Source organism: Xiphias gladius, chromosome 2 (genome assembly GCF_016859285.1).
Source record: "Xiphias gladius isolate SHS-SW01 ecotype Sanya breed wild chromosome 2, ASM1685928v1, whole genome shotgun sequence".
In the NCBI taxonomy this organism is placed as follows: Eukaryota; Metazoa; Chordata; class Actinopteri; order Istiophoriformes; family Xiphiidae; genus Xiphias; species Xiphias gladius.
This window is the reverse complement of record NC_053401.1, coordinates 7,372,004-7,385,973: the sequence shown is the minus strand read 5'-3', so window position 1 is coordinate 7,385,973 and position 13,970 is coordinate 7,372,004. Positions and strand designations below refer to the sequence as shown.

Sequence of the window (13,970 nt, the reverse complement as noted above, 5' to 3'; positions counted from 1 at the left end):
GAGCAGCTATCTAGGTCAGGGCAGTGCATAGTAGATCTGCACTCAGTGAAAGTCATACATGCTAATTTTATATTCAAGTAGAAAAGGACCCTCTTGTCTCTGCCCTCATTTCAAACTTGTTGCCAAGAATTTTTGCTGCATGTTTCTGCCAACGCCTCTTTAGTATGATTGGGAAAAATAACCAAAGCCCCAGCCAAAAACACAGGAATTAAAATGCAGCTTTAACTGTGTTTTATTGGAAAAGAAGCAACACAAAATCTCTGTTCTTCTAAATACATTAAAAACCATCACTGAAAAATCCTACAAGCGAAAGTAGATTTCTTAGAAGTGTTCAGCCCTGCAGACCAAAGAAAACGTTCCCATGGTTCCTTATCAGATCAACTCTGACGTCTGACCTTTGACACGCCTCAGGCAAGCACTGATATAAGCCAAGATGGCTGCTTCCTGGAACAGTGAGCATCTGGCTCTGTGATCATATTTCGATCCCTTGAGCTGTCTGCACCTCAGTAATGAAATCACTGACCTTAATGATGTGTCCCAAAGTGAAGCCCTGGTCTGTAGCACTATAGAGATGTTATGTTATATGTCTTATAGAGATATTATAGACTGGTTATGGAGTCAATATCATAAAGGCATAACTTGTTGAAGTGCACCTATGTGGAACTATATTTTAATACATAGCATGTCCTCAGTTCTAACAGCAGACCAGTTTAAAGCTTTTTATCTGAAACAGTTCGTCAAAGTTTGCTATGTTGGTATTTGTAGGTGTAGGTTTAGTTCAGTACATGTAGGTTTAATTCAGTTTAGCATTTTGCTAGTTACATGGGACAGATTACAATAAAAAACAAACTGAAAAAGTGAAGACTCACCTTGTGATAGTTTAATATCCATGTAGTGTCTTGTACTGCATCTACAATTGTAAATCGTTCAATGGACGTTCCCTCTTTGATTTTACATCTCTCTCAGTCCGTGTCAAGGTGGACTATGAGGATGCTCGTGCGGCTCGTGTTGGGACTCTTCGTCCTCAAAGCAGTGGTGGCCAGCCCCAGATTTTCCCGACAAGTTGACTTGGACACATACGACAGTGCCAACTATGATGTGGATCTAGACAACTTAAATTTGGAGAACCAGGATATCTATGACTATGAAGATGGGCTGACAATTGATGATCCTCAGGTAAGAAACTGTATGGGTCCAAGACCATTTTGGTAGTTTTGAGGGAATATCAGCGATTCACTGTGGATCATTTTTGCTTCCATGGGTCATGGCATGTTGCCATTTATTCTGCTCAGTGGAAAATCTGCAAAGTCAGCAAATCCTTTATAAACCTGAGCTACCTGCCCAGCACCAAACAGCAGACCAGAATATCAATGATTTAGCTGCTAAAGAACAAGATGTTTCCCTCAAGAGTTGGTAGAGACCAAAAACAGAGCTTAAAGAGGGTAAATATTGTACTTACAGTCATCAGGTGGCTAGAAACACAACTCCACATGAATGCTAATGTTGCTCCATACCTGCTGGATGGGCAACAGTTTGTTAACAAGTTCACTGTATTAACTTAAAAGATGATAATATGTCAGTGTTGTGTTTATAGCTTGTGTCTGCTCCACCCAAGTAGCCAAAAAGTTGTTATTGCAGGTTTAACTGATGCCAATTGTGACTGACATAGGATTTATGCAACATTTGCCTTTATCATTTCAGTTGTTTGACACGGTCAGTTTCGTAGTTTTGCACTATACACAGCTTAATGTAATGCTGAGGTACACTTGTACAAAAACAATTATGAGATGCACGACCAACTGTTAGACCTTAAAGTTCATGCCACCTATATGATGTTGAGTGATTGCTGTGGAGACAGATATAAAATATAAATTATATCACATCAACACGATATACAGCCTACATTGTAAACCATACAGGTACAATGCAATACCAGTGAACTGGCTGGTTTTAATCTGAGGTCACCAGGTTCATGGAGCGGACAGGCATCATGCTGATACCCACAGGGGCCATTTGGAAAATGGATGCCTTTACAGCTTTTACGCACTATTGTGGCCAAAATATTTCACTTTCGTACCTTGGCCAGCTACCAGTCCATCTGCGTGTGGAGTAGTTTATTCCGTGGAATCAAACAATATTTTATGCTTCAGGGATGGACATGTTTTCTATTTGCCTGAGAAAAATCAAGGACGGATACATCTTTTAATCACAGAGCATGCATTTATTCATTCATTTATTTAGGTGTGCAGATTGCTTAAAATGCAAAAAAGTTGCAGCCTGATTTCATCCGAGTGATTTCTTTTTACATTCAGTCAATCAGAATATATATTTCTGGGAGTGATAGGTAAAAAAGAAAAATACAGGAAACACAGATGGAGTATCATCGGCATGTATTATTTTGCCACACTGATATAACATATACTTTCTACACAAGACTTTAGTAAGTGGATGCCAATGAGCTGCAAGCAAGACAACTGCTATGCAGTATTTTCTCAGTAAGTGTGACCTGCTGTTACTGTTTACAAAAAAAAATCTGATGCACTGAGGGAATGATCTGCTTCAAAATGAGCAAAACCAAAGCACCGCTGTGCCCTCTGGGACGTACTTCTTTTGTCATTCTACTCAGATCCTCCTCTGCAAAACCGGCTTTTAAAAGATGAATGTGGCAGACAGTGTTGCTAACATGAAAAACGGATTCCAGAAGTGCCTGCTAAATCAGCTCAAGTTGAGTGTGATGTGGCAAGCCTGCAGGGCATGCTGGGATGGCAAGAATTAGTCAAATTTCATGTTCCCATTTATACCTCTTTGTATCAAGGAAATTAGGCCAAGGCAATGTCAAGATGGCACGAGACAAATCATCCACACAGGATTTCCAACATGCTTCCTATGAGCCAGCGACTTAAGTTAAACCTGATGTGGATTGCACTCACACCATTGCTGTTATCTAAGACCTATCCCACAATCCAGTGCAGATTTAGCAGATATGACAACGTAGTAGAACTAACAATATAAATCAGTCAATTATTTTTTCATCCTGGGTCACAAAAAGTTACAACCACAACCTTTTGGGCAAATTTAAAATGTTTGAACTCTAGTGTGCAAAGCTTTACAGCTGAGTATTACACATGACAGTGCTCGGTGTGGGATGGTTGTCATGTGTTCCAGGGGAATGGCTTTGATAATGTCTCTCTGTTTAACAAGCCCGAATACGACAGAGCACATTGCATAAGATTTTGTGGGAGTCTTTTGGGGCAGGAAGAGGAGAAAAAATACAATCAGAGTTACTAGAATCTTTCTCATCTGATTGCCCACACTGAAAAGACACAAACGTATAATTGCAGAGTCTTTGTTTTGTTGACAACACAATTTAAGGTGAGAGGGCAGATCTTCAGATAGACTGGTTGTTTAAGAAGAGTAAAGATTAAACAGATTTTATTCACATACACATCAGATGTCAGGGGAGAAATTAACGGATGAGCTCCATGCCTCTGGAATGCTGAGTCTTTACTTTCCACCTCCAGCTCTTTGTTAGTATGTCTCTCCTTTCTCCTCAAGGCTCGTCTCTTTTGAGAGAAGTAAAGGCTCATCTACCTTGCAATCCAGGCAAAGTGTCTTCAGTCTGCTGCGTTCAAAAGTCTCTGCAAATACTTTAATCACCAACTTTAGTTTTATCTAGGTATCTTCTCAGTTTGACTCAGACATTCAGTCTGTCTTTCAATCTTGTTTTCTTGAGGCAAATAACATCTTTAGAGCGAGCTGGTTTAGTTAATTGCAGCTGGTAATTTGAATTTTGAACTTGCTTTGTACAAAGGCTGGACAAAATAACATTTATACCTGTACAATATACATTGCTGATTGGTGAATGGGGGTTTCTGAAACTGTTGTTTGTGCTGCCGGCGTATCGGATTGTATCGCCGTAAATAGTAAGCTGTAATTTTGTCAGCCATCTGTAGCTCTTCATTTGGAAAAACACAAAATACTTGTACACGTTTCAGCCTTATCTGATAGTTAGCATCATAATCTTGTCCAATATTTACTTGAAAACACAGGGAATTTTTGTCCCCGCATTTGTCTTGCCGAGAGTTAGATGAGAGGATTGGTACCACTCTCTTGTCTGTGTGTTAAATACAACGCTACAGCCAGCAGCCAGTTAGCCTAGCTTAGCTTAAGGACTGGAAACGGGGGAACAGCGAGCCATGCTCTGTCAAAACAACAATCTGCCTACCAGCAGCCCTAAAGCTCACCAATTAACGCTCAAAATTTACCACATGGTTTTTCATTGGACTCTAGACTTTACATGAATTAACTTGACCTTGTACAAGTTGTACAGTCTATACACATGGACCATGAGATGGGTGATGTCCTGGTGCTACTCATTTCTTGGGTGTGACCAGCACTTTAGCATCATTTGGTTTGTTCTAAAGGATGCAGCTGGTGAACCAGGGTGTAGCTGTAACTTAATGTACTTTGCTGAATGCATCCACTGACCGACATATTAACATATTAACAGATTAACATTTGGCCTTGGCTTGATGCTCACATTCACCGTCTCTCCCTGGGCCTTCTGTATTCCCATGCTGTCTCCAGAAAATGTTTTCTGTATTTTTGGTTGCCAGCCTTTCGCCTCTTCTTTTCCCTCGGGTGTAAATGTTTGCTTTGGGGAAAGGGGGAAATGAAGGGGAGAGCTGCAGTGAGCTAACTCTGTGCATGACTTTTCAAAGGCCTACCTTGTTGTATCCCAAACTGTGTCTCTGCCAAGCTTTAAAATGTGACATTGAGTGCTAGATGTCTCTTCATTCCTGCATTTAATGTCCCTGCATTACTTTTTTACTCGGTTCTATTCCTGGTTAACCAAAGGTTCTACTTACTTTGACTTCATTCTCTGGACATACAATTACTTTGATACCCCTCGGCTTGTTGGCATCTGATTACTTTGGTTGAAAGTAGTTGAAAAGACTCAAATATGGACTCTTGCAGCTACCATGTGTGTCTTGGTTCCACAAGGACCATTCCCTTTTTGGAGGGTTGAGTCAGCCTTGTTGGGCGTGAGAGAGTGTCAGGTATTACCTGTGGTGGTTTGTGGGGGTTCATTGCCCTCGTCTGGAGAATGATAGAACTGCAGGTTTCATCAAACACCAAAACATCAAAGAACAACTGCAATGACTGTAAATGCAATTATAATACCAGATGGATATATCTGAAGCTTTTAATGAAGGAACCAAAAACACTGTAATTCATAAATCTTGGTTGGTTTGGCAGAGTTGCCTTTAAATTTATTTCTCAACATAAAATTTAAATGTTAGACTATTTGTTAAACAAAAGTGCTAAACCTTTGTTTATAAAGTAATTTGATATTTCGAAATGAGGTAGAAGGTAGCATTAATATGGTTTTACTTCTTAGTCCTTGGGTGTACCTTCTGCAGTTTGTCTGGTCTTTAGGTTTACTAAAGGGGAAACAACATCGCTCGTGAAATGTGTTAAACTAAATATCTGAACATATACTTCTTCGCATATAGGAACGATTTGAAAACCCTTTTTACGAAGTCTAAGAAATGTAATAATGTTGAAGTTATATTGACAATAGTCTGAAAAAAATCTCACAAAAGCGAGATTTGTGAGCATCCCTCCATTACCGATTTGTTCATAATCAAGAGTGTGTAAAAACTGAATGTCAAGTCTTAAAACAACGTTTTTTTTTTCCCTGTGGCAATCAAGGTTGGTGGGATTGTTGTTACGGCAAAGATATGTCATATACATAAGATGTACGTGCAAGAAAGTGCTATGGGTTTAGTCATGTGTATCACTGTGGACATCTCAAAAATGTCCTCTATGGCTTTTTTAAGAGTTTGCATCTGAGCAGTCATTGCTGTCTTTACCATAGTTACTTCAATCTGGACACTTTGCTGCCACATGGTGGTGGAGATAGGAAGGTTCCACTGTAATCCTGGAGGGACGGACCTATGCTGATCTCTCCTTGATTGTTGATTCAGTGACATGTCAGTTGAACTGTATCGCCTTCAGTTATAGTTTAACGTCCCCCCCCCCCCAATTAGTAATAGTAAAAGAGAAAGGACGAACAGAGAGGAAAGGGAAAAAGAGGGGAATATGCAAGATCCAAAAAATAGATTTGAAACGAGGATGTCACCCTATCATAGAGCACTAGAGCGCATTGATTGCTTATCCTTCAGGTATATGATACTGTTTAGTTGAAACTAACACCGTATTGTGAATGTGAATTCGTAAAAAGGAAAAACATCTGCGACGAATACAGAGCTGAAATTCAGTCTACCCCCATATCCTGTTCAGGGTTACGGAAAGGGGGATGTTTTTTCTCCCACAGTGCGAAAGGGTTTGTTGTTTGTTGTTTTTCCTACAATGATCACAGATGTTAATAATTTACTGCAAGTGACTGTTAGCCACCATGTCACAGTTTATGGTACATGTGGAGGGGGTAGAGGAAAGCTGTTTAAAGGGTTGCACCCATGCTTTTGCTTAGGATTGGCCAAATACAAAATATGATCAGAGACTGGGAGGGACATTTGTGCTTGTTTTGCATAAACAGAGCAGTGTTTTACATGATATCAGTAATCTCCAGCTCCGGTAAATGTAATTAAGTCTATTGCAATATCTAAAAATCAATTCTGACCAGGCACAGTTTATCAAATCTTGACTGTGTGCCGAATCTGTGGTAATGGTATCAAAGCCAATTTTATAGTCTTCACCAAACTTTTAAAAAGGACTTCAGTCTCAAAGTTTGTAGAGGAGGGAAACACACAGATCCTGAATGCATTATTTTGTCAGTATCCACAAGTTACACATTTTGCAGCTTTTGCAATGTGTAATGCCATTCAATTACAGAGCGAATGATGCTGAATGCTAACAAGAATGATCCATCAGCTTAAATTGTTTTGTTGTAGGTGCTTGTTGGGAATAGATTGTGAAACAAATGTGTTAACATGTTAATTCTTCACACCAAGCATTGTGACTGTAGCTTTTGACAAAATAACAGAGGTACTGTGAGCAATTCGGATTTTTAACATTTCATTTTCCTGTTTACTGACATGTATTAAGTGCCCTGACTGTCGACACCACGCATTCATGAATGCCAACGTCTGTTTTATAAAATGCTGTCCCTCTGGGATTACTTGATGCAGAAGTCTTGCTACACAGCGTATTGCCTATGAACCGTCAACTTAGTTGTCACCGTTAACTTAGTTTTGGCTGGACGTGTATGCACTTTTTGATAGTTATATACCGATATGTTATTCCTTATACAAGTGTATGATGCACATTTAGCTGTGCAGAGGTGAAATTTATCTTTAGAGTTTTTGCAGGTTTTATGCTGCCCTCCGTTATTTAGTGCAAGCCTGCTGCGGTGTTAGTCATTTCTGCCTCTGTGCGCAAAAGCTTCTTTCATTTACATTAAATTCTTTCATTTTCTAAAATGTAAAAAGTCTAGATATGACAGACTACATACTGTACCTACATAAAATTCAGCTTAATGACAGTTTTCTGAATATTCTCTTAAAATTATTGGCAGACCTTTTGATGACGAGGATGTAAAACAATTGCTCAGAATAGTGGTATATTATTTGTACATTATAGATCTGTAACCATTATTACATTGACCTCCAATTTTCACTTAATTACTTTGTGTGGGTGGCATGTTACAGTTTACCAAGCGTTGTGTAGGTTAACTATTTTATTTTGGAATAGAGGAAAATGTCTTGGCCTGTATTTTCCCTGTGTACAGTAATATCAGGATACATTTTTTCTTACTTCTTGGAACATTAGTAATCAGGTTGAGCAAAAATGGAACTGGGACTAACACAGCCAAGTGCTTCCTTGGACTAGTTTTAAAAGTTTTATTTTTATGTACAGACTAAGAGAAAAACATTGTAAGACTAAATATTATTCTTCTGATGCTCAATGCTAAAGTCAGAATTGCTTACATTTTTGACTCACTGCTGCTGTCTTTCTCTCAGATAGAGATTGGAACACTGGCCCCGTCTGACTATAACTACCCTGTACCCGCCGCCTCGTTGGAGGAAGAGGAGGAAGAGGAAGAGTTGCCCCTAAAACCCCAGCTCGTCCCTCAGGGTTCAGGGGGATCTGGAGTTCTCATGGGCCCAGACACACAGAAAGGTCTGAAAAAGCACATACATTTAGGTCTGCACACCCATAAACATAAAGTCACTTGACATACGAAGTTCACACGGTTTGAGAGATGGCCTTGCTCTTCTTTGGGCCTATGGATTTGTGAGAGCGGCATTACACCCATAATGAACAAGAACATCAAAAACGAAGAAACACTAATCTGTCCTCAAAACTCATTGTCTGCATCTTCAGCAATCATCTTTTCCATGTGCATGTCTTCCATTTAACTAGCTGTTGTTAAATGTTGTTGTTCAAATGTGTCATGTTCAATCATTGTGTCCATTTGTCACTTACTACTGAACCTAATCATCATTGTGAAATCCAAAACTGATTAATGATCCATTTCAGTCTCATCTGTCTGTTTATTAATACCTAATCTTGTCTCTAACAAGAGGTGGAGCTGCGTCTGATGCCCACTGACATCCCTCATGTCTCCGGGGATTTTGGGGGTTCCGTAGGGTCTGGAGCCTCAGCAGCTTCTGGGGCTTCTGGGTCTGGAGGCTCAGGAGATCTACTGGTCTCCAGTGCCTCTGGGGGCTCTGGTGATATTTTGCTTATTTCCGGAGTCTCCGAGGAGCTCATCAGCTCTGGGGTATCTGGAGAGTTCTTGGTATCTGGGGATGTCTTGATATCTGGAGATCTCTGGGGATCTGGGGATCTCTGGGAATCTGGGGATCTCTGGGAATCTGGGGATCTCTGGGAATCTGGGGATCTCTGGGAATCTGGGGATACCATGGGATCCGCAACTTTTGGAGCCTCTGGGGACCTTGGCTCTGGAGGTTCTGGGATTCCCACTGAACTCCCCCTGGGCTCTGGAGGGTCTGGGGACCAGTCTGGTTCTGGGTTTTCTGGAGATCTCTTGATCTCAGGAGCCTCTGGAAGCTCTGGGGTTTCTGGGGACTCTGGTGAGTCCGGGGACTCAGGGATAACTTTGTTATCTGGAGGTTAGTACTTTTACAGAGCAGATGTCCGTTCGTAAGGCTTGTGGCAACACTATTTCCTGATCAGTGTAGAATTAACCTGTCTCACTCTATGTGATTTATGTTGATTTATTGCCTTAAATTCCATTTAACTGCATAATTTTTAATTATAGTTAAATGTTGATATTACGTATTTGTTATACTGAATGCCATTACATTTGTGTTACTCAACAGTCTTTCTAACATCCTGTCTCATCTAAAATGTGAGTGTGATTGATTGGTAAATTGGTTGATTGATTGTCCATCTCACCCCCACCCTCCTAACCTCGTGTCTCCTAACCCCAACCCTTGACTCTAACAAGAGGAGGAGCTGCCCCTCACTCCCGACACTATCCCCCACGAGGCATCGGGTGCTTCTGGGGATTTCTCAGGAGCTTCAGGAATCTCAGGGGCCTCAGGGGATACTGGAGCCTCTGGAGACTTAGGCGTCTCTGGAGCCTCTGGGGCTTCTGGTGTTTCTGACTCTGGAGACACAGAGGTCCCTGAGGTAACACTGGTTCCTGACATTGATAAAGGTCAGTATCTACTCTACCCTTGTGTGAGATATGTTAAAGGCAGGGTAAAACTAAAGTCCATACCTCACACGCCAAAAAGTATACCAAAAAGTCAATACTTATATTGAACAAGGTGCCAGTGATGGTGCTGGGCCAAGGAGCCAATTAATCTTTTTATGAACTGACCCTTGTTTGTCAGTTTTGTCCACCTCCTCCTGTATTTTAGAGTCTAGCTTTTGAAAATAAGTTATTTCTTCCTCAACATTAGCGCTTAATTGGTTGGAAACCAGCAGCTTTAAAAGGTACACTTTTGACCATTTCTACCACTATAGTGCAATGTTTTATGAGTGTCTCCCCGTTTGTACTATGTTTGAGGACACACACTACACACACACACACACACACACACACACACACACATGGATGCAACAGAAAGACAGCAAAGAAGAAGACTGCAAGCTGCTGAACAATTTAAAATAGACAAAAGAAATCAGCTTTGCAAATTTTTTATGAGGGAGGAAATGCACTTGTTAGAACCTCCGGGATAAACACAATTCATTTAGGTGAGAAACACTGATTGTAAACATAAGTTTTGTATGTTCACAAAAAAAATCCAAAGGGCACCTTTAAGGTACAAGAATGGGGCAAATTTTGTGAGTTTATTTGGAAATGGAACTGTATAGAACAGGTGAAGATTTATTACGGGAACTGGCTCCAGCATTGGCACCTTGTCACTGGAAAAGGGATAGTAGCTTTATTTGAGCAATAATTTGAGTTATTCACTGCAAAAACTACTTTCACATAAACATTTACCTATCCTGATAGCCCATCATGGAGGCAACTGAAACTGTAAAGACCAAACCTATTTTGAATGACTTCCCTAAAAAGTGTTTTTTGCTCTTTGCTAACAATCGTGTTTTTGTAACCACTCAGCAGATTACATTTCATTCCATTAACACCAGAAAAGACATTTTCATTTAACTTCCTTTTATCAGTTAAATGCCAAAAATACAGTATATTAGCCGTGTTAAACGGCTAATATACTGTATGTAACTTATCAATGCGGCAAACAGTGGGCTACTGATTGCCATACTTCCTGTTCCATGTCCATGCTAAGCTAACCTGTTTCTTCAACACCTAATCTTGTGTCTAACAAGAGGAGGGGCTGCTTCCGACTACACCAGAAACCCCTCAGGAGGGTACTGGCGGTGTAGAAGGGTCAGTGAGCTCTGGATTGCCAGAGCCTGATGAACCTGACGAGCCTGATGAGCCTGTGGTTGACAGACAAGGTCAGTACTAGACGAAACAAAGGCACGGAATTTAGAGAAACGTGATATAAAATCACGGTTCCCTTTTGAACTTGTCTGCGAATCCTGATATCCTGAATCCTGATTTGACTTTGCCCTTTGGATTAGAACCTCTTTAGCCTTTGGGGGAGGTTGAGGCTTATTCCATGAACTACCAACAATTCAACCTCCTATTTTTCATATTTTACTCCCCCCCCTCTCGTCTCCTCTTTTTCTTATCCATGTGCTCCAGGTATGCCCACTTGCTTGCTGTGCACGTGCCTTGGTGGTTCGGTCTACTGTGATGACTTGAGGCTGGATAGTGTGCCACCCCTCCCCAAAGACACCACTCACTTCTATGCACGCTACAACAGAATCACCAAGATCAACAAGTCCGACTTCGCCTCCATGAGTATGTTTCCTGTTTGAATGAGAATGTATGAATATTAGACCAGGGATGTTCAGAACCACATATGAAGGTGAATGTCAACCATTTAATCACACCCTTTCCTTTGACCTTGATGTTGGAGCGAGTCGCCAGAACGTGAACGTCGATATCAGTGTCTCAGTGTCTTTCCTCGTCTCCTTACAGACAAGCTGAAGAGAATCGACTTAACCGCCAACGAGATAACGTTCGTCGACGACAAAGCATTTTTGGGTCTGCCTGAGCTGGAGGAGCTGGTGATCCGAGAAAATCACATCTCACAGCTGCCTGCTCTCCCAGAGACCATGACCCTGATTGACGCCAGCCACAACAACATTGGCACCACGGGTCTTCACAAAGAGCCGTTCAAAGTACGTGCACCTTCCTTACTTACACTGACTGTCACACACTAAAGCTAAATCATAAGGTCATACATATATTGCCAATAAGCAATAAAACATTGCAGTACAAAAATGGCAAAGATATTTTTGAGGTAATTTGGAAAAAGCCTTTACATAGTTTGTACACCAGAGAGCACTGTAGAGTCTATTCTTAAGTCTCACAGTGCATATCTTGGTTCAAAATTTAAGGGGATACAAATATTTGTTAATTTTGCGTTTATGTAAAAAAGTAATATCAGCCAATATACAATAATTATATTTCAGTTTTTCTCAACTATCAATATCTGTATCAACCTTAAAAATCTGCTATCTCTCAGACTCCCTCACACGCAATCTAGTTGTGCTTTAGTGCTTTTAACACTGGACTGCACACTTCAGAGTACTTGTGATAGGTATTCTGTCCATGACAAAATTGTTGAAATTGTAAAGTTGTGTGATACTGACATTGACAAATGGACGCCTTGCTGATCCAAGTGAGAGGCTTATTTACGTGAGTGGCTAGAGACGTGGTAGTATCGGTGTTTCACTTGTCTCTGCTGAATGCAGGAAACGATGTTGTATGGAGGAAGATACTGTGCACTCTTATCCTAGAAGTAGGGTAGCAGTGTACGGCGGAAAAAGCACAAGCCGCTTACAGTCTTAGAGCTCAGTCCTCTTTGAAATAACAAGATTACCTTAAAATGTGTTGGGAATTTCCTGAATCTTTTCTGTCACATAAGCAACATCTAAAGGTCAGGGCCAATAACGATCTGTATCTTTTGTCATTGCATCTAGGATATGACTGGCCTGCTGTACCTGTACCTAACCGACAACCACATTGATTATATCCCTGTGCCTCTGCCAGACAGCCTGCGGTCTCTACACCTACAGGTATATCTGCTTCGGGCTCATGTCTCCTCAATCCCCACCACTCGTCAACACTGAAAATGAAATGTTCCAAGCATATTGCAGGTTCTTTGCACTCCTGGGGTTGAAATTCCTTTCTAGTTCCAATTTGATATGAAAATAAGGTAAATAGAAAAATCTTTAGCTGCAAAGGCAACCTGGTGTAAGGAATGATTGTAGGTCCTGTACAGCCACACAGGTGTTTTTACTTATTCTGTATGGTTAGACCTTTGTTTATGTTGAAGTTGGGTGGAGCTGTGTTGAAATTCCATATCACTAAACTTCACGAGCCATTCAAAGAACTAAACTTTTACCAGATACAGTATATGACACATTTGATATCTATCTGAACCTGTCTTTAACAAACACAGATATTCTAACTAACCTGGAGCCTCTTCCAAAATGCAACTGGCTCTCAGCACCAAGCCCTGCTCTGGAGTTTAAGGGTCTTGAAACTGCTTAGTTATATATATATATATAAAATCAATACATTTATAACAGTGCATAAAATGATATGTGAAAGGGGTGACGTACAGAGAATTATCACTATAATATGCAACTCCTCTCGGCTTTAAAGGGCTTTAGAGCTTCACAGTTTCAGCTCATCCCTTAGCCATCTGACCTGCAACTTTACTGCTATAGTTCACTCTCACTGCTGTCCATAGCATTGTTTTTAGCTGCAGTAGGCAGCTTTTTTCACAAAAAAGCAGTAATTTATTGCAGAAATAAGTGAAAGGTTTGAGGCTGCCATGGTTCCTCTGGAACCTGACGGTATTTAAAAAATTTAGAATTCATACCATGGTTAGCCAACACACTCTATGTGCTCTAGTATCCTCTATGATGATCAGATTTCTCCACTATGATAAATAAAGTTTCATCACAGCAAATCTAAAATGAAGGGATATATCTGCTTTATCTCCTCTTGCAGCGTAACAATATTCAAATGTTGCACGAGGACACGTTCTGCAACCTGAAAGACTTCAACTACATCAGGAACGCACTGGAGGACATCCGTCTGGACGGCAACCCCATCAACCTCAGCAGAACCCCACAGGCTTACATCTGTCTGCCCCGTATACCCATCGGGAATCACATTTAACCACACAGACACATACTGACACTCTTGCACACTGACTCCCACAAATACAACCACATGCACACATCTTTGTACATATTGACACACAAGACCATACACACGCAGACACGTATACCATTCATTCACTCTTCAAATAATCAATCTGCCATAACGGCATATTTTAAAACTGTCAAACATGCTGCTGACGTAAACCACAGATCAGTTAAACTTTCTGTGGAAATTTGTGTTTCATAAACATCCACAAACA

General features: G+C 40.7%; 1 protein-coding gene across 1 annotated transcript; it reads left to right on the top strand.

Annotated features, from left to right (window-relative positions):
* The first annotated feature begins 990 nt into the window (after positions 1 to 990).
* Positions 991 to 13,770, top strand: epyc (epiphycan). Its single transcript, XM_040152778.1, has 9 exons — positions 991 to 1,176; positions 7,986 to 8,145; positions 8,550 to 9,101; positions 9,440 to 9,652; positions 10,789 to 10,920; positions 11,171 to 11,329; positions 11,510 to 11,712; positions 12,517 to 12,612; positions 13,556 to 13,770. The coding sequence occupies exons 1-9, from the start codon at positions 991 to 993 to the stop codon at positions 13,724 to 13,726; spliced, it is 1,872 nt and encodes a 623-aa protein (XP_040008712.1). The 3' UTR covers positions 13,727 to 13,770.
* The last annotated feature ends 200 nt before the right edge of the window (positions 13,771 to 13,970 follow it).